We start from the raw sequence: 20,447 nt of genomic DNA, 5'->3' as shown, positions 1-20,447 counted from the left end.
CTTCTCTCTAACATGTCTTCTCTAATGTTTTACTTCTATGAGGAAGAGCAATGGAAACTTAAATCATATTCCAGTTTTTATAAAGCAGCACCCCCCAAGTGATTTGCTTCACTAAATTTTAAGAGGAAAAACTAGGTGAGGAGAGGTGGTTTTCCATTATCTAACCACCCAACCTTTAATATTTTAAATAAAACTTTTGTCTCTCTTTGTGAATGTCTCACTATGTCCTTTTGTTGCCGTAAACATGGTAGAAGTATCAATTAGAAGCATGAGCCAGAGAGTCCCTTATCGTTTTTGGAGAAGGGAGCCAAAATGCACATATTTTTGGAAAGCCACTGAGTATCTGATGACTTTAAAATATTTGCCTGCTTGCTTTAGGTTAAAATGTTAGAGTTTTGAATTCACCAAGTGATTACTTTTCAGCAATAATAATCTGAGTTATGTATCAGCTATATAAGTATCTAATACCTGTAATTCAATCCTGAACTTGCTGTTTAATTTTCCAGAATACTTATAAATTGTTTTAGTCAATTTGATTTGCTAAAAGTAGTGTCTTAATCCCTATTTTAAGTGATAGCAAATGAACTTACACTGTCTTCTGTTTGAAGAACAGAAGAGAGATCCTGTTTTGTTAGTCAAATGTATTTGAGAGTGATTCAAGTACCTGCTTGAAGCTCTCTAGCAACTTTTAATAAGCCTTCTTGAGGAGGAGTCTTTCTTGTCATCTTTTCTGTTTGTGATAATTATTTTCAATGAAATGGATAGGACAAGTTGAGCAACTCTATGGGCAGAACCTAATAAAGGGAGCATGAAACAAGCTTGCAATATTGGGACGTGCTTTATTTGGTGTTGCCAATCTAACGATGCCTTCCTTACAACCTGTCTTGATTTATGGAGGAGAGAGCGTGATGGAAAGGGTGTCATCACTAACTTTACATCTCTGATCTGTAGGATGACACATATTTAGCAGGCAAAGATGTTGTCCAGGTCCCTCTGGGGACAACTGGGTGGTGAAAAACCGCATGAAATTCAACAAGGCCAAGTGCAAGGTCCTGCACCTGGGGAGGAATAACCCCAGACACCAGTACAGGCTGGGGACCGACCTTCTGGAGAGCAGCTCTGCAGAGAGGGACCTGGGTGTCATGGTGGACGACAAGTTGACCATGAGGCAGCAGTGTGCCCTCGTGGCCAAGAAGGCCAATGGGATCCTGGGCTGCATTAAGAAGAGCATCTCCAGCAGGTCGAGGGAGGTGATCCTGCCCCTCTACTCAGCCCTAGTGAGGCCGCATCTGGAGTATTGTGTCCAGTTCTGGGCCCCACAGAACAAGAGGGATGTGGAGCTGCTGGAGAGAGTCCAGCGCAGGGCTACAAGGATGATCAGGGGCCTGGAACATCTGCCCTATGAGGAGAGGCTGAGGGAGCTGGGCCTGTTCAGCCTGGAGAAGAGAAGGCTGAGAGGGGACCTGAGCAGTGTCTAGAAGTACCTCAAGGGAGGCAGTGAGGAGGATGGTGCTGGCCTCTTTTCACTGGTGGCCACCGACAGAAGTACAGGAAACAGCCAGAAACTGAAGCACCAAAAGTTCCACAGGAACTTAAGGAAAAGTTTCTTACCAGTGAGGGTGACAGAGCCCTGGAACAGGCTGCCCAGAGAGGTTGTGGAGTCTCCTTCCCTGGAGATCTTCAAAACCTGCTTGGACGCAGTCCTGTGCCACGTGCTCTAGGTGACCCTGCGTGTGCAGGGGGTTGGACTAGATGATCTCTAGAGGTCCCTTCCAACCTTAAGCATTCTATAATTCTTGCCTATACTGACAAAAGTATAGTGGTACGTTATCTGTGATGCTTTCCTTATGTTGTCATTGTGAACAAATAAGTTACAAAGGAGTAGAGTAATTTCACACCTTCCCCCAAAATCAGAAATTCAGTAGTGGAATGCCCAAGAATGCTCTAACTGAATAGTAGAGTTATTGATTGTGTGTGTTTTGCATGCAGAATTGCAATAAAATCTTACTTGTAGTGCTGGTGTTTCTCTAGTTTGGTGAATAGGAGTGTTTTTGGCCCTTTTGCCATTTAGGGTTATGAATTGCTTTTATTTACCATGCAAACCTGTATAAGGATCAAAATAGCTTAATAGCGAAACGATACATATGTAAGAATGCATGCTTGTCCCAGAATAACACTTTTTTTAGTAAAGGAGAATTTGCTTTTATGATTAGGCAGTTCCTTTCTCCTCCTTTCACAATTTAGAAGGAAATTTCCTTTTCATTTTGTTTTTCATGACCTCATCCTTTCGTATGAAATCTGTCTCAATGAAAGGCTTGTTTTCCCCTAGTGGTGTTCTTAACAGAAGACATTCAGAGAGAAATAATTAGAATAATTACACATAGCTTGCAAATTCAAGACCAGCAAGGAAACAAATATAGTGTAGAAGAGTTTCCAAGGACTAATCGTTTTCATAGTACAAGCAACCAAACAAAGCCTTATTACTAAATAGGTATTAATAATTATTTTTTTAAAAGCATAGTCTTCAGCTAATTTCATTCTTTGTTTTATAGTGATAGGATGTCTTGCTATAATCAGTGTAGTAATCTTGATTAATGAATGAATTCCTTGAGAAGTGAAACTTCAATAGAAAGAAATGATGATAATTCTTGCCCTTTATCCTTTTATTATTGGGTGGTATCATCTAAATGTCTCTTGGTGACAAAAACAATTACGATAAGGAACAAATAAAAGTATGTTTTGCAAATGTTGCATTTGCATATGTAAGGTTTTTCTTATTGGAAAATAGCTTAAGGCCTAGAGGAGCCCAGAGAGTTCTTAAAATGGACTGAAAATATACTTTTTTTTTTAATCTCACTGCCCCATAAACGTAGCTGGATTTGCAGTTTGCATATGTAAACCATAGCTGGGGGTGTGTGTGTGTCTGATTCTTCTTAATGAAATTAAGTGTTTGTGGCGTGATAATATGGAAACAGTCTTATTAATTTACATAACTGTCACTGAAAGCTGTTGTGTTGAATGTTTTCCTATGTAAGCTTCTTTAAAATCAGAAGTGATTTGGAAAAAGAAGACTAAAAACTTTGAGAAGTTCATTGTGTATGCTTTTGAATTTTGGGAAGATGAAGGTGTTTATATATATATATATATATATATATATATTTGGTAAAAATATCTAAAAGATACAAGATCTGTTTCTGAAAAGGATCTCTTGACTGACGTATTTTTTCAAAAGATGAAAAAAGCTATCTTTAAAAAGTATTGGATATGCATTCAAAATATTTTCTTCAAATTACTTTTTTCTGACTGATTCAGTTTGTTCCCAGCAGCTTTATTTATCTAATAAATAATTCTGATACTGTTTTCATAACTAAAATGTCAACTCCTATCCAGTTTCCCATATATCATGGGTAAAACTATTAATTGATAAGAATGAATCTTAAGTAATACAATTCTTAGTATTAGCCATTCCTTCTGAAGATGGAAGTTCTTCATTTTGATAAAGCAGAGATTCTCGTGCTTTTCTTTTCATGCAGTTATTCTTTAATGCATTTCAGTTCTCTTGCATCAGTGTTTTCTGATCTTCATTGTATCGGTATTATAAACACGTTGCTCCTGTATCTTCTGTACCTTCTATACCTTCTAGGTTTTCCTCTGCTGAAGAAGCCGCAGCAGCTGTTGAAGCCCTGTGATACTGTAGTATCAGTGATATTGTAGTGTCACATTGGGCTCAGCTTTCCTAAGACACCTGCGCAGTTGACAAATGAGTCCAAGGAACTTAGGTGTGCAGGATAGTCTTTTGAAGTTGGTGCTTAAATAGGGAAAAGTTACTGAACTAGAGGAAAAAACAATACAACACCTTTAGGATGTGTTTATCTAAATGGACAGCTGAGCAGCAAGAAAATTTGAACCAAGTGTGTTAGACTACATTGTGTAAGACTATCAAGCTGGTAAGATGAGGTGGTAGCTCTTCCTATACAGCATCTTAGCAGTCTCACTAGATCTAAAATGGTCCAAAGTCATCTACCAGGACTCTTGTTACTTGGTTTTTAACTTTAAGAAAGTCACTGCTATTCTTCAAGCTGTTTATTATATAAATGCAAAGAAATAACTTGCAAGCAAAGCAGAGAATAATCTTGCCACATTGCAGTATGACCAGAGAGGGTTCTGAAAGCTGTGGCAACCCACACAAACAACTGGTTCTGTACTTCATTTTCTGCTACTGTGCAAACTCCCATCTCACTGGAGTTCCTGCTCCCTCAGCTGTCAGGTGAACTGTAACCATGTAACTCTGGCTAAGCCTGTGCTGTGAACAAGTTAAATGCTTATGCTCTAAAGTTGGGGTCATGGGAGAATCTTCAGAAATGTGTAACTGTTTAGCAAAAAACATCAAGTTTGGTGTAATAATGCATGCATCTATGTTCAGAGAACTGGGGAATTCCTTTAGCAACAGACAACCTTAACAAAAATGCTTCTGTCAGATTAAGGATTTCTATAGAGGTGATATATGACCACTTTTTTAATGAAGTTTTTTTTTCTGCATTGCATTTTCTTTTTCTGTCACACTAAATTGGCACTTATAAAATTTATTTCAGGTTTTTGATGTTGTATAATAACTTAATTTGTTCTTCTTCTCAGATATTGTAGATGGAAGTGACCTGAAGCAATTTTTTGAGAGTAATTACTCTCAAATTTACTTTATCTTCTATGAAAACTTCATAACACTGGAAAATAGCTTGAAACAAAAAGGTAGGTTCTAGGTTTTTGCTAGAGATCTTGTTGAATTGATTTTCATAACTGCTCTCAAAAGCATTCTGTTATCTAATGAGTATATATCTGCAGTTATGTATATTTAGTTTCACACAGTCTGGCATTAGTAAACAATTTTGTGGTAATACAAGTACAGAAAATTATGGGCTGAACTGTCATAGATAACTAAAGGGTTTTAAATGTTAGATGTTTACAGCCTTAAGTGTCACTTCAGCACAAAATTCACATCCTGTGCGTTTATACTCACCACCTTTGAAGATGACACAATGATGATACTTTGCAGTTTTGGGACTCAGGATGTCCCCATGTAATTGAAGGAGGTGCTGGAAATAGAGCATCTTATTCCACTCGACATGAGAGAAAGTTGAAGAATAATGAACTAAGTACAACATCCATGACATTAGTAGAATAAGGAAAGTGCAACTTTTCTGTCTTATCAAATCATTTGTTTATGGCAGCCTGTTTTGTCTTGCAGGGAATAAATCCCAGAGGGAGGAGCTGGACTCCATTCTCTTTCTTTTTGAAGTAAGTTGCCCATACCATAGAACCTAGAATTGTTTTAAATCTGTCGTTATGTGCTTGCTTATACCTTTACAATGAGAGGGGAAAAGATTCATCTATCAAGTCACAGTAGGTGTGCATGACTATGGAAGTGGAAGGCAGTCAAGAACTATGGTCTGTATTAAGTTTTCAGATGCATAAAACAATAGAATTTTCAATATGTCTTGGGAATGCCTGGCTTAAGTGAATATCCAGAGTTAAAAGATTTCTGTCAAAGACCAACTAATCTAGCTTGCAGTAATGTTTGAAATCTGTCTTGGAATCCTGTCATTTGTGTTTAAGTCCTGTTTTCTTTATTTCTTCTCCTCAGCTGGAAGCAATATCAAAAAAAGGCTTTGTGCCATTGAGGCTTCCTGATAAATTTAAGTAAGGGTTAACTAAAAGTCTTACTCTATTGGATCATAAATATTTTACGTGTGTTCCTATTGTAGTTTCCCTTGCAGTTCTTGACTAGCATCTCTTCAGGATATAAGTGGTACTTCACTTCTAAATATATTACAAGTAATTCCATTTTGTTGTTCTTGTAAAAAACGTACGAAGTCTTGAATGAACTTGATGTGCTGGTAGCTTGTAATATGAGGGAGAAAGTTTAATTCACACAGCCAATCAATACTTCAGATTTTGAAAAGAGGGAACAAGAGTCCTTTAGAACTTTAAAGAAGGTAGGTTGTTGCTTGGTAAGAAGGTATGGCTCTTTATAAATATTTATTCTACTGATAATTAATACTTATGTCACCTCCTGTAACTCAAGTTAATCTCCTTGAGTTATGTCTATTAATTTGCTAAGTCATCTGCAGGTCATGTCTATGATGATGAAATGCAAGTTAAAATTCAAAATGCTAATTGCTAAAATGAAAATTGGTAGCAGAATAAGCCGTGTTTCAGGATTTAACCTTTTTCCTTTATATTTTTCAAAGTCCATATTTATTTTATTAGTTCCATATTAATTAGGATGTAGCCATGTATTTAGTTGGTTCTTTTGAGAATATGAAGGAAAGTTTTGCATTGTTTTGATGCTGTCACTACAAGAAAAGTGAGATTCTGCTACACCCATTGCAAGGCTCACCAGACTGGCATATGCTTCCTCTAGCTGTTGCAGCTTTGCTCCAGCTTCTGCACGTGCAAACACTTTGGGCCTAGGAAGGTTTAGGCTTCAAAGTCTGATGCTGGTAGGAGTTGGAGGCTGTGCTAGTGAGAGCGGTTTGGTCATCTGCGTATATCCATTTATATCCATATATATCCATTTTATTCCGTCTCCTTTCCCATCTTAAACTACACAACTGCCCCCTCAGACAGAAATCTAAAAAAACAGATTTTCTGTTGCTTGTGATATCAGTAAAAAGGTCTATGTTAGGATTTTACAGGAGGTGGTGGCAAGTTACATTAGCTAATATATCCACTTGGTCTGAGCTGGTAGCAGGAGAAGTGCTGCTTCTCTACCCTGCTACACGACCAAATGGAGGAGGAATCACCTTATCCACTGACCAACACAGTGCATTTTAATAGTAACTTAGTTTGGGGTCTTAAATTAAATTTCTTTAACTGTTTTCCATTCAAAAACAGCCAAAGTTTATCCAATTTGTGGGTAATAACTTTGTTTACTGTTGTAACATCAGGAGAATATGATGTGTGAAATAAAAATAAATAAATGCATCATTATGTATGAATACTGTCATTTCAGATCCAATTCAATAACCTGCTTAGTAGTGTGCTTAAGTGTCATTGGAAAACCTGGATATACCAATGCTCTTGTGTTTTGTTGAATGAAGATTTTTAAACTTGAATTTAAATGCTTTATGGAGGTAACATGTTAAGGTTCTTAGAGTACCAAGAATTTTGAACGTTCACAGAAATTAGAGGACACAGATATAACCTACTGAAATACATGCCTTGAAGAGTTGTTATATACCCTTTGAGGTTACATGGTAAGCTTTGAGGAAGAACTAATCAATTAAGACATTTGTGCGAGATGGGGAACAATCTGCTGCATGGTGTTTTGTGGCGAATGTTTACATGGACCCTAATTTGCAGTTAATCGAATCGGGATCCCTTTATTGCTCAAGTGAACACCTTATATATTAACACCAGGTCTGCTAGAGCCAGCCAGCTTTGGATTCGTGGCCTTGCAGATGGCAGTGATCAGCTGGCCCCGTGCTGTCTGCAACTGCCCTGCAGTGAGTTCCGCAGGGGAGCAGCAAAGGGAGGACCAGTCTGCACTGGCCCTTCAGGGCAATGGGAGAGCGCTGCTCTGTCTCAAGATGTACCCTCTGCCACAGTGTTTATCTACTGGAACTAAGTTGACAATCTGTTTATATCTCCTAACACTTGATAACTTAATGCACTGTAGGAGGAAGACACTTTAGAGGGCCCCTCAAGCACTGACAGGCAATAATTGGGTTTGAGCATAGGACAGGAGAAAAAGAAAATGCCAAGTAATTAAACATTCATGTTGTAAGCCACAGGAAACAAACCTGCTTGATTGTTAAGCTTGGCATATTTAATTGGCTGTCAGCATGAAACAGAGGTTTCCTAGAGTTTTCTTCTAATTAGCTAAGTAGGTAATTACTTTGGATTAACACATCCTGGATCCAGGTGCTGGGGTTAACTGTTTAAGAATCAATAAAAATATTTATGAAAAGAATGTGTACCTGACTGCCTTTCCTAGTGTAGTTAGGTTTTTTTGGCTGCTGTTCTTGAGTGACACCTAGTGTGTATTTTAAATGAGTAACCTACTCTTCCACAAGTGCTCTGAAAGCTACGTGGGCTTCGCGGTGCTGCTTCTCCTCTTTATTGAAATCTTAGCTTTCATATCAATTGCTTTGCCTAGCCACTGATAGTACCAAACATTGTAATCAACAAAGGATTCTTAATCAAGAGACTAATATGAGACATTAACATGAGTTCATTTTGGAAAAGTGTTTTTTATAGTTAGGGAGATCTTATATAGGGATATATAGGGAGATCTTAGATCCAGTTTTATATTCTAAATGTTGATATGGCCTTGCCTCTTCCCAAATAGGTGCATGAAATGAATGATGCATGAAATGCATCATGAAACGATGCATAAAATGACACAGTCCCAGTGTTATCTTTCCCAGTTTTACCTAAAAGGCCAAAACAACACGAAAAACTTCATTTTTACCTTTTGGCACCTGCAGACTTGTACCCTTCTTTCAGTGCTGCATAATAATGCACACAAGTATTAGTCAAAATTACAAAACTTCGGTTTACCATAGACTAAACCACTGTGCTGTGGCTATTTTAAATATATAGAACTCCTCTGCTGCGTTATAGTTCCTCTTTATAAATACCACTTCATGAATTAGCGAAGTTGAAGTAGCTTAAAGCAGAAGTCTTAAGGCCAATTGTGGTTTTCTTTAATAATAAATTTCACTTGCGTTGCAAAAAAATTTGCATCAGGGAAACTTTCTGTGGTTTCTTATTGGTAACTTTGGGGAAGGCCTGAGAGCTGTGCTTCCTGCTGTTATGTTGTGCAAAGGATGTGCTTCTCATATCTGAAGCCTATAAATTTGCTACTGCATTCTAATAATGCTGTTAGTTTTGATTTGTAGAGTTTTCTTAGGTTTGCTTGTCTTGAGATGTTGCTGCCTATTACTTTGCTCCATTTTGCTTTAAATAAGTGAGTAAAATTAAATTCTGCAAAACGAAACTGCATAATGATGCTGGACAATGTAAAAGCTATTTACAAATTTCTTTACCAGGAAAATTCAAAATTGTTTTTTTTTTTTTTTTTTTTTTTTGGCCACAGGTCATAGTTTTGCCTTTTCTGAGGGCATCATTTTATTTAACATACTTCTACTATTGCTGTGTGTATGTCTCTACGTAATGGACGCCTTTATTTCCCTTTGTGTAAGGTGATCTTAAACTTGAGATCCTGCTGCCATTCCCAGTTTCTGTTCCCAACACGGGCTTGGGGCTCTGTTGTAGCTTTTCAGTCGGTGCCCAGTGCATATTGGAATCACAGCATGGTTAAGGTTGGAAGGGACCTCTAGAGATCATCTAGTCCAACCCCCTGCATAAGCAGGGACACCTGGAGCATGTAGCCAAAGTGATGGCCACAGACTAGGTTGTCTGATAGAATAAAAGGAGTTTATTTGCTTATAACAATAAAACGACTTAAAAGGATTTTCTTTCTAACACCGCAGAAAATGTATTTCTGAATCACCTATAGTTTATTCTGCCATAATTCAGGTTGGTTCATGTTACCCCTCTCAAAATAACTGTTCCCCTTGTAATATTCTGTAGTAAGTTCTAACTGCGTGTTGCTTATATTCTGCTTCAGAAATCGTGCTGTTTGTTATGCCTTCTGGGGGAAGAATGAGTAGTTTGCATGTTTTGAGCAGACTTTTTTTCCCTTGACAAACAACTATAAATATTTTATTGATGCAGCAAATAAATGCCGTTTATTTAGACCGCAGTGCTGCGGGCATACTAATGTGGTTGAGTCTTGGCTTTGCCTAAATCAGTGAGGAGCAGCAGGAAGATTTCTAATCAACTCAATGAACCTGCTGAAGCTCTTGTGTGGATGTTTCTGGAGAGGCAGTGCTTGGGCACCAGGGCACAGGAGGGCTACTCCTCTCCATATGGCAGATTCACCAGCCAGCTGACTAGTAGGCGCTTCTTGTCATGCACACTTGCATCAAAATCACTATTTTATTTTTTTCTGGGAATCCATCCCCCTGGCAGGATTCAGTATTGAGAACTTACTGACCTGTGCACTCACAGGCACCCAGCGAGAACTTGTTCTTTTTTTGTTGTTAACCAAGGCACCCTGTACAGTGTTGCAGGACAGCTCTTTCCTAACGATGGCAGCTAGAACAGGGCTTCTCATTTGGTCTTTGTGCAAGTTAGCCTGGAAAACATTCTGGATCTAGGTGTCTTAAGGTAGTTATTAAATCTTACACTGTTTTTTCTTCATGTTCTAAAATGGTGCAGTGTGTAACATAATAAGTGCAAGGTTACTGATCACAATCTGATTCTACAGAGCTGGTGAGGATAAAAGCCCTCTCTACAAGGAATTGCTGTATTAGTTAAGTCAGAGTGAATCTGTTGAAATGCAAGCCCTAGCCTTTTTTGTTTTACTTTGATAAAATAGAGAAATATATCTTTCAAAAAGCTGCATCCTGTGTAAACTAAGATTTAAACTTAACATTATTCCTAGTCATGCAGTAAGTCCAGAAGAAAAAGAACTATGGATAATCAGTTAAAAGAACTGACAGATACCCTGATGTGTTGATCAGTAGTAATACCTAATTTCTATTTCAAGTGTGCTATAATGGATTACCATACAGATGCAGCAAAGCACTAAGCATTAAATAGATCTATGTGTTTTTCTGAAAAAGCAATATTATTTTGCACTGTGGGGTTTCTTAAAATATTTCATGTTAGTGTACTGCAAAAGTACAAACAAGATGTCAATAGCCAGTTTGGAATTCACAGCAGTATTGCTAAAAATCGACACTGGAGTGGAAGGAACTATGATTTGTTTTATAGGAATAGCAATTTTTCTTAATCGCCCTGGGTTGAGAGAGTGAACAGATGTGTTCTTGGAACTACTTAGTTGGAAGGACAACAACGAGCGCTTGTCCATGACTTTATAATACGTCACACTACAGCGCTATCTTGCTTTTGGGACTCTAATGTGCACATATGAAAAATACTAATTAAAAAGGTATTGTGGCCTTAACTTTTAATTTACTTCTAACATCCACAAATTGCCATTTAATAGTGCAGATATTTAAGCCTGATGACTACTTTTTGCATTGTGAGAGCAAATGTGCACTCCAAACTTAGATTATTAATATTTGTTCTAGTACTTCATAGAGCTTTGAAATATCTTCAGTAGTTGTTGTGATTCTAGCATATCTAATACATAATGACTTCACTTTAAGGTTTCTTGCTGTTATAGAGGTGACTGCAGTTTTTCCAAATGCAGATGTGCATCCCTGTACATGGAGCATATACGTTTTCATCCTTTTTGGGGTACTGAAAAAGAGGAGGGCTTGAGAAATGACAGAAGTGTTTAATTTATTGTGGTGATGCTGGTGGAAAGAAACCTAAGCCACTGAAACTCAAAACCTGCACTGTATTGATCTAATATAGTCTCTACCAGATACTTCAGAAAAACACAACCCAAAGTGAGCTTCTTGGAAAGAGGGTTTATTTTTAACTTCATCAGAAATCAGTTAATCAAATAGTAGGGCTATCCCAGACACTGGGAAAAGGAAGATTTCATGACTGTGTTGTGGTATCTTTCCCCATAGTAAGAGAACGAAGTAATAGGCAAAAATCCTTGTTATGGTATTTGTATTCTACTATACTTGATATATCTCACTCCTTGTGTTGTGTATTACTTTGTATCCTCTGAGTGAGCCAGTTTAATATGAAGATTTTGACTGTGCAGTTTTGTTTTCTGCAGAAAATTTTGCAGCTGCTACCTGAGAGGATTTTTTATCGATGGCATTTTCGCAGTATAGGTAAGAAGGATTTTTTCAAAGTATGTATGTATAGTAAAAATAAAATTCTTTCACGTAGTCATTTTGCAGAACTTGATTTTATTGAATTTCAAATAAAATTTCTCTGTGCAGTGGTAAATCCTGGTTGGTAGTCTCTGTGTACAAATAAAGCAGGTTAGTAGCACCATTTAAAATACAAACTTCAACGCTGCCTATGTTTACAATTCTGGGTATTGTCCTTCGATTTTAATAGAACAGAATTTGTTTTAATGACAATTGCTTATTGTGGTCTATATATGAATACTACTGAAGTACTAGACTTGCAGCTAAAATTTTTGAAACATGTTAAAAACAATTTTACCTTCTAAAATAGTTCTGTGTTCCTTTTTTGTTGTGTAGTTGCCAGCTTCTTTCTTTTTATCTAGAAACACTCCTGAAATGGTTATATTCATGAGTTCAGGCAGGTCCTCTTCCCACCAAACTTCTTCCTACGTCGGCCTCCCTGTGTATCCACCTAGACCAGTGGCAGAAGTGAAGATTGAGGGCGGCTGCAGAACCTTTCCTCGGCTCTGCCAAATTCGAGTTATGTGCACGGGTCTCACCCGAGGTCACATAACGAATGTCCGTGCGAATTCCTGGCTGGAAACCCTGCTGCTGGCCTAGTAATAGCTTCTGGATTGACTTCAAACCTTGTCTGTCCTGTGGAAATCTCCTCTATTAGGTGGCTCTTGAGGTTTTATCTTATGGAACTGCATAGAATGTTTTGTTATTATAGCAGACTGGAAAAAGATCACCCCCTGCCCCCCAAATGCATCCTTTATCTTCCTTTTCTTTTTTGCTCCCCCTCTGCTTTTTTCCCTTTGTTTTGGTTTCCAGTTCTGACTTGTCAGCTGCCATATTTTTCATCAGAACAAGGAATTTGCTATGGCATAAGTGATAATAAGTAGAAGTTAAAGGTCAAGGAAAAGGGCTGTTGTCCAATTTCTGGTTAGCACTGACAAAAATAAAAGGAGACATCTGTTGTGGACCCCTTTACTACAGTTTCCTCTAGGCTAGACCAGCACAAATTGATTTTAGACAATTGCTTTGTAGCTGAAGTGTTCTTTACTTTATATTTCTGTTTCTTTTTAACAGTCTTATTTGGATAAATTATAGCTGTATTCTGTAGATACATTTGGTGATGCAATTGTTTACAAATGTACTTCGGGATTTGCTCTGTGTTTAATGTTCAGATGTGTTGATATATTTGCAAATATGTTAATAAGTTCCATTTGTTACTGTGAAAAGTTGAGATCCTGAGAAAAGTGTCACATTTAAGTAATGCACATAATTCTCAGAACCAGAAGCAGCAACATCTGAGTGCTAAATTGTTATTTTTCTCGCTTAAAAAATCCTGTAGCTTTTCAAATTGAACTATCCAATGTGTGATCTCTCAGGTGAGATGTGAAATATATGCAGTTGAGTTTTGTATTTTTTTAAAACCAGAATCAGTTTATTTTATATGTTTAATAGTTATTAGTTGTTTATACACATGAATACAGTATAGACATCTAGCACTTCTTATCATGACCAATGTTTAGCATATTTTGAGTGCATTATCCATACAAATTAGAAGTATTGTAATTCACTTGCTACTTTGTATCAAGTACTGCACTTATGTAATTTTTAAAAATACAGTTGATTAAAGCATTTATCTGAATCTGGTAAGCCAAAACATCTCCTAGCAACTTTATTTATTTTTAATAATAATAATAACATGGGAAAATTGTTAACCATCTAAAAGCAAAATACCTATACTTGGAATTTCAATACTAGTCACTAGGTAATGCTAGTGATTATGGTAATAAAATTCTTTGGGGCTTTGCTTTTTGCATTCTGGGTAAAAGTGTATTTTTTGAAAATGTCATACTTGCCTGTTTCCTTTTCCTAATTCAGGGTCTACATTGAAGAAACTTTTGCACACTGGAAACTCTATCAAGGTATTTCTCTTAACTTGAATTTCTAAGAAGCATATTACTTTCCAGATTTCAGTATCAATATATTTCAGATTGCTACACCTTGGATATAATTTTACTTAATCACCTCTTCATAAACTTTGTGTTTTTTTAACACTGGATGGTTCTTTGGGCACTTTGCTGTTTAAAAAAAAATCTTTCTAAAGATATTTGGGAAAATTACTCATGTGTTTGGATTATTCATATAGTGTAGCTGAAAGAGTCAGTAGTACGTCGTTGGGATGAAACTACTTACCCTGCCTTGTCTTAATTATTTGTGCTACTTTCAGTTTGTTTTACTATCGTTTTCTATAAAATCATTTCCCTGTAGATAAGATGTGAAGGAATCAGACTGTTTCTTCTTTGGCTTCAAGCACTTCAGACTAACTGTGAGGAAGAGCAAATATTAATATTTGCCTGCCTTGTGCCTGGTTTTCCACCAGTTATGTCCTCAAGGGGTCCCTGTACACTAGATAACGTCATTAGTCCTCCTTCTAATTCACTAGATGGTAAGTAAACCAGAAGAAGTATCAGATTATGCCTTGAGAGAGAAATATTCTGAAATGCTAGGAAAATAATCTAAATTTCACCTTGGGGATGTGGTATTATTCATGGCATTTGAAATGTAAATCGCAAATGGGGGAGGATGAACCTAAAAAGATGTGCAAGAGACTATGGGTTATATTATACCAGAGGAGTGAGGGTTTGCCCACCCACATTGCACAATATCAAGTGTTGTGTAGGGAACAATTAAGGCTTCTGTAGAAAGGACTTGCAGGCCACAGTTTCAAAAAATACCAGCAACAGGAATTGAAATCTATGGACAATGGTAGAAATACAAATAAGGGTCAGTGAAGGCATTTCTGAGCAGTGTACCCAGACCTGCTCAGTCTAAATAAACACTCATGAAGCATGAGACACTTGTAGCACGCACAAAGCTCTGCATATCACTATATGGAAAAAGCTTTGGACTTCTATCTGGATTCAGAAGACAATAAATCAATTTTCAGACTGTCATAAAAGTCTTCAGAGGACTTACTACTTAGTTCACCGCTGGCCTGGTCTGCATTATCTGTGAAATGCTGCATCCCTGTCTTCATTCAAGAAAGCTTTTGAAGTTCCTGTGGCCAGTGAATGTGTTGCTCCTCCAAGTGTTATATGAAGACACATATTTCAGCTGTGTTCAGTTTATCATCTGGGTTTTTAGAATTTTGTTGATTATTTTTAGTTGTGTAATTGATAGGATATTTATTTCTCAGAGCTGTTGATTTAGAGTAGTTACTCAGTCCTTTTACAAATTTTTATTATCCTTCTCTGTTTGTTTTTAAAACATTACTGTCATGGATTGAGTGTGTCTGTGTGTATATACAGCCTGATGCTGTATGATGCTGTATGTGGAATATTATATAGTTACGTATATTATAATTATATATCTGTATATAAATATATATGCATATGCTGCACACTAGGAACTATACAGCTGGTTTTAATTAAGATTAAATATATTTAAATATATTGATAATGTAAATTTATATAGATAAATTTAATAAGATTAATTTGCAAATTAATTTTTTTATTTTTCACTATTTTAAGTTTTCTCTAAGACGTCTTTTTCTTCATGTTTTAGCTAAGATCTATCCTGAAGAGATAACCCCGCTTTTGCCAGCTGTCTCTGGAGAAAAAATTGCTGAAGACCAAACCTGTTTTTTCCTTCAGTTACTGTTAAAATATATGGTAATTCAGGTGCGAAGGAGATATATTTTTAACTATTCACGTTTGGAGGAATGTACCTGTGTTAGAAACCTTTGTTTTATACTCATTCTCCAATAAGGTGTCTTCTGCATTTTGTTATTGTTCCTAAAAAGGGAATCATTGCAAAGATATTTTATTGCAACATTTTTGTTGAAAATTACATTTCTTATCACAAATGTGAAAAACTTGAATATTATCCAGACTTTTTAAGCTTGAATCCATCAAGATCTCCCACAAAGCAAACAGTTCCTATAGTAGCTAGCAATTGATTTATGATTCAGCAACTGTTACTGTGAAGTTGACAAAACTGAAGTTTAGTTTTACTTTTTACACAGATGTTAATTGTGGAGAAGGGTGTAATTGAAGTTTTTCCCAGCAGTAAAATGGTGATCACTAAATTCCCAGTTCAATTAGCCCTAGGACTCTAATGAAATTCATAGTAAGCTAAGGAAGTAGACTTGTCTCTTAGCTGTTGATAATAAGATAGAAAAGTGAGAATGAAGGTTGTGGTAAACTGTGGTTTTGAGTAAGAAAAGCCTTTGGTTTCTGGAGAGCTCAAAGTTTTCAGATGCAAAAAATAGCTTTTTATACTCAGAAAAGAAAACATTCCAAGAATTTAAATTGTGCAGGTAACTACTGAATTTAGTCTGTCTGTAACTTTGCATCATATAGGCAATTGTTGCAGGTATACAGGAATTAAGTATGGTTGTGTTGAGCAGAGTTTTCCTCATGCATTCCTAATTTCTTAGCAGTAATGCAAAAGATAGGACAATAAGAATCAGAGTAACCATTCTACAACATTAATAGTATATGTGTATTTAAATTAATAATTGACGTCTGGGACTTGGAAGAGTTCAGCAAGCTCTACATGTATATTTTGCAAAACCAGGAAATTGCCAGCTCCATGGTTTTTGAGAAGACTTGAACAAAGGGTGTGTAAAGACCAGAGCAGAAAAACAAAATCCTAAGTAGCCCAAGTCAGTGTGTGTAGAGTTTATATGTTTCTATATGATTTTGTATTTTTTGTTAAAGCAATAAGTATTTTTTCTCTTAATTAAAAAAAAATTGTCATCACCATGGAATGATTCTCAGTATAATACATTAAGGTGTGTTTTGTTTTTGTTTTTCTGTTTCTTTGCCTCATGGAAAAGGCGGCAAGCTTGGAGTGGAAGAATAAGGAAAACCAAGATACTGGTTTTAAGTTTCTCTTTACCTTGTTTAGAAAGTACTATCTTCCTCACTTGTTTCCATCTTTTACAAAGCTAACCAACATGTACAAACCTGTTCTTGGTAAGTAGTGAATTTTATCTTTATGGCAGAAGTAATAATGGTGACTATTTTTAGTAGCATCTCTCTTGGCTAGCGGCCTATTGCTGCAGTACTGCTGAATCTTTCTAGATGAACTGCAGTTTTTCCTGTGATATGTCATGAAGCTGCTCCCTTGTCCTTGGGTTGTCCCCGTGCTCTGTGCCCATGAGTGGTTCCTCTGGCATGGCATTTATATTGATTGAACAAGGAATAGGTTACTGAGATAGGTAATGAGGACAGAATATGCTCTTAGAGGTTTTAGAAATAATTAGTAAAATGCCTGAATGTGAAGGAGTAGATAACATAAATAGCATTATTTTAGCCAATAATAGTATTGATAAATAGCATCCCCTCTTTTGAAGCAAGGAAGAGAAAAGTGAGTGTCATGGAGGAAATGAAAGGTGATAGATATGTGACTGTGAAGGAAAGTGGAAACAGGGACTGTACTGTTAGGAGCATCTAGAAAGTAGAACTGTAGGATAAAAGACATTATTGCAGCAATGGTTGTTTTTGACTCTTTTCCTCAGTGTTCTAGTGAACAATATTAAAGAGCTGGTGATTGAACAGGAGCATTGGGGCTAAGATTCACCTAGTATTCTGCAGACTCTTCTTCATCATCCCTCTCTTCCCTTCTCTAAGTACTGCACCTCAAAATTCCAGAATCTGGAAGAAGTTACAGTTTTGTTAAGATTAGCTTTTTTTCTTTTCCTCTCTCCAGATCTTCCTGATATAAGACCAAGACCAGTGTATGTTACTGCAACACGAAACAATGAAAGTGTCTACAGCACAAAAATTCCCTATATGGCTGCTCGAGTTGTATTTATTAAGTGGCTTGTTACCTTCTTTCTTGAAAAGAAATATGTAACTGCTGTCCAGCATACAAAAAATGGAGGAGAAATGCTCCCTAAAATTATTCAGGTGTGCTTTAAAGTTTGCTTCTGTTTTCTCATTATATTTCTACAAAACTTGCACACAATTACAGTACACTGACAACTTAAGCAAGAAGGGAATGCTGCCTCTAAGTGAATAAATGATGTGTTTTAAATTGAATTTCTTCTTTGAAAGAGAAAATCTTCAAGGGAATCTGTTAGTCATGTACTAGTGATGTTTTTCCCAACAGCTGTTTGCCTGATACCCCATTCAAAATAAACATACATATATATATATATAGCTTCCTCAACATTTGCTTTAGTCTTTCAAAACTTAATCTATAAACTGTCTAACTTGGGGACAGTTGGACAGTTTCTCAGTAATGTAGAATGCTTTTTTTTCTCTTGATCATAGTTGCTTACAGGGAGATATTATAAAAATGTCTTACTATCAAAATTGCTGGTAGACATTCTCAGGATTAGGGATTTCACAATGAGTTTTAGAACAAAACATTGTTTTCTTTAAGTGTCTCTAGCTTCCTATTAAAAAGTTTGGTCAATGTTAGCTTGATGGTTTGCTTTTGAATTGGGTGTCTATCAAAACTGGATTCACTGTAAAAGCGTATGGTAGACCTATATATTTTAATGTTAATTGTTGTTGAATTATTTAGTGTAGGTGTTCTAAGCCTTAATGTTGAGTATAGCATTGTGCCTTTTGAAGGTGATTTTTGTAGATTTTACTGTTCCCTTTTTTTGTAGAACTTTGTCTTTCAAGAGGTAGTTGTAAAGCCATTCCAACAGGCGTAGATTGGCAAGATCTTTCTTTTCACTCTTTTTCAAGACAGCTGACACCAATTAAAATATCTCAGTCACTGTTGTTCATAAATAGGTGAAGATGCTGTTGCCCTGCAAACTGAAGCTGTCAGAAGTTATCAGCTGAAGCTGTGTTATCTGCTGGCACATGTTCACTGAACGGTTTTGAATTTCACCCAAGGTAGTTGGTCTTTCAGGAGCACAGCTGAACCCTGCGCCTCCCCCTCTGGGAGGGTAAATCCTCCCTCACCTGAGCCCCTCTGCAAGGATGATGGTTTTGTGATTCAGATGCCTTTAGCAGTTGTCTGGTCCAGTTTTTCAGACTTACGTATTTTTCTCCCGGGTGTGACAAGTCAGCTGTTCTGGGGAGAGAAGAAATGTCTGAAATACATAAATAAGAGGTCAAACCTCATCTTTGATCAACTGCTAGATGGATAGTTACATTCAGTGACTGGTGCCATTTTTATTGTGTCAAAACCAACACTAAGTTCTGAATATACAGTTCAGATTTTTGCTGTGGTTTATTTATAATATTATAGCAATTTAATTAGGCGTGCCTTTTCCCCCTTGTAGACTGTGGGAGTTGTAAACCAGGACAAAAACCCGGAGCTGGAAGGCAGCACGGCCTATGCGAGCGAGCCGGAGAGGAACCACTCCAACAGCAGCACCTTGTCTGACCGCAGGCTCAGCAACAGCAGCCTCTGCAGCATCGAGGAGCAGCACGGCGCCGTCTACGAGATGGTGCAGAGAATCCTCCTCTCCACCCGCGGCTACGTCAACTTTGTTAACGAAGTCTTCCGCCAGGTAAGCCAGCTGGAGCATCTAGGGGTTCAGTTGCCTACTATATCCTCTTATTTATTTATTTTTTTTTAAAAAGGGAAAGGTATGGCTATGAGAGAGAACCCTGTGAAGTCTCTTTAGGCAGATAAATTTGTCAGACTTGATGGTAGGGACATCTGCACTGTTTTGTTTTGGAGTCCTTCCCAGGTGATTGTTTTTTCCCAAATGGAGACAAACAATTATGTATTTCTTCTATTACAAAGCTGATTATACTGAGTTTGGTAATCCATGTTAATGAAAGTGCATGGATTTCAAGTATGTTTTATGTTACTAATGCTGGTATGTTTACCATTGTAGTTGTGGTTAAAAACTAAGATTATTCTGCATTTTTTTGGGACAGCATTTCAATGTAAGGTAAATTGCAAATACAGAAAATGATGGCAGCTTTGTGCTCATTCTCTAAATAAAAAGAAACCTCAGTTCAATTAAAATACCTGTACATTTTTATCAATAATAAACATGAAAATCTTTTATCAAGAATAATTTATTGACAGATGGATCGTTTTAATTGTGACTTTTTTCTGGTCTGGTACTAAGAGAGGAGTTATTTGAAGTTGCAGCCTCCCAGCCCACACAAATACGTCGAGGAGACTGGTCACAGCCAAGTGACACACATAGTGTCACACATGCTTTGTTTTGGAGGGACTTGTGTGCCACTATTGTTTTTCACAGTGATACAGTCCTCTTACAGTCATGTCCATAAGAAATGTTGTGGTATGCTGCCCTCTTTTGGTGTCTTTTTTTCCAAGTAAAATTTTACTGTTGCCTGGACTTGTGATGTCTTGACTCTTCCAGCTTCTGCCTACTTAATCATCTGAGAATGGTTTTGAGGACACTTTCAGGAGTTTCATGTACAGCAATTGCTGTTGCATTTATGAACTTGGCTTTTGGCATCCCCTTCAACCTCTGTAGACTGTTAGTGGAAAAATTCCATTTAGCTGTTGCATTTCATATTGACTAGAGGAAGGAAATGTGCTGCCTAAAGAAAGGGTTTCCCCCAACCTGAGCAACATTCCCTCCGTTTCTGCACTTAAATTGTTTATAGAAAACTATGCTGTGAATGAATA

The 20,447-nt window shown here is 37.0% G+C and overlaps 1 protein-coding gene across 1 annotated transcript in view; it reads left to right on the top strand.

Moving 5' to 3' along the window:
• The window catches only part of RALGAPA2 (Ral GTPase activating protein catalytic subunit alpha 2), a 117,132-nt gene that overhangs the window by 6,477 nt on the left and 90,208 nt on the right, over nt 1–20,447 (top strand). Inside the window, exons 2-10 of the mRNA XM_088530355.1 lie at nt 4,636–4,746; nt 5,243–5,292; nt 11,768–11,825; nt 13,740–13,783; nt 14,130–14,307; nt 15,426–15,541; nt 16,702–16,840; nt 17,577–17,776; nt 19,114–19,344. Coding sequence (XP_088386481.1) covers nt 4,636–4,746; nt 5,243–5,292; nt 11,768–11,825; nt 13,740–13,783; nt 14,130–14,307; nt 15,426–15,541; nt 16,702–16,840; nt 17,577–17,776; nt 19,114–19,344 — 1,127 coding nt within the window. The remainder of the gene's footprint in view (nt 1–4,635; nt 4,747–5,242; nt 5,293–11,767; nt 11,826–13,739; nt 13,784–14,129; nt 14,308–15,425; nt 15,542–16,701; nt 16,841–17,576; nt 17,777–19,113; nt 19,345–20,447) is intronic.

This window comes from Tinamus guttatus, unplaced genomic scaffold, assembly GCF_059628265.1.
Source record: "Tinamus guttatus ecotype Peru unplaced genomic scaffold, ASM5962826v1 Tinamus_guttatus_pri_ptg000367l, whole genome shotgun sequence".
NCBI lineage: Eukaryota > Metazoa > Chordata > Aves > Tinamiformes > Tinamidae > Tinamus > Tinamus guttatus.
This window is presented reverse-complemented; position numbering and strand designations above follow the sequence as displayed.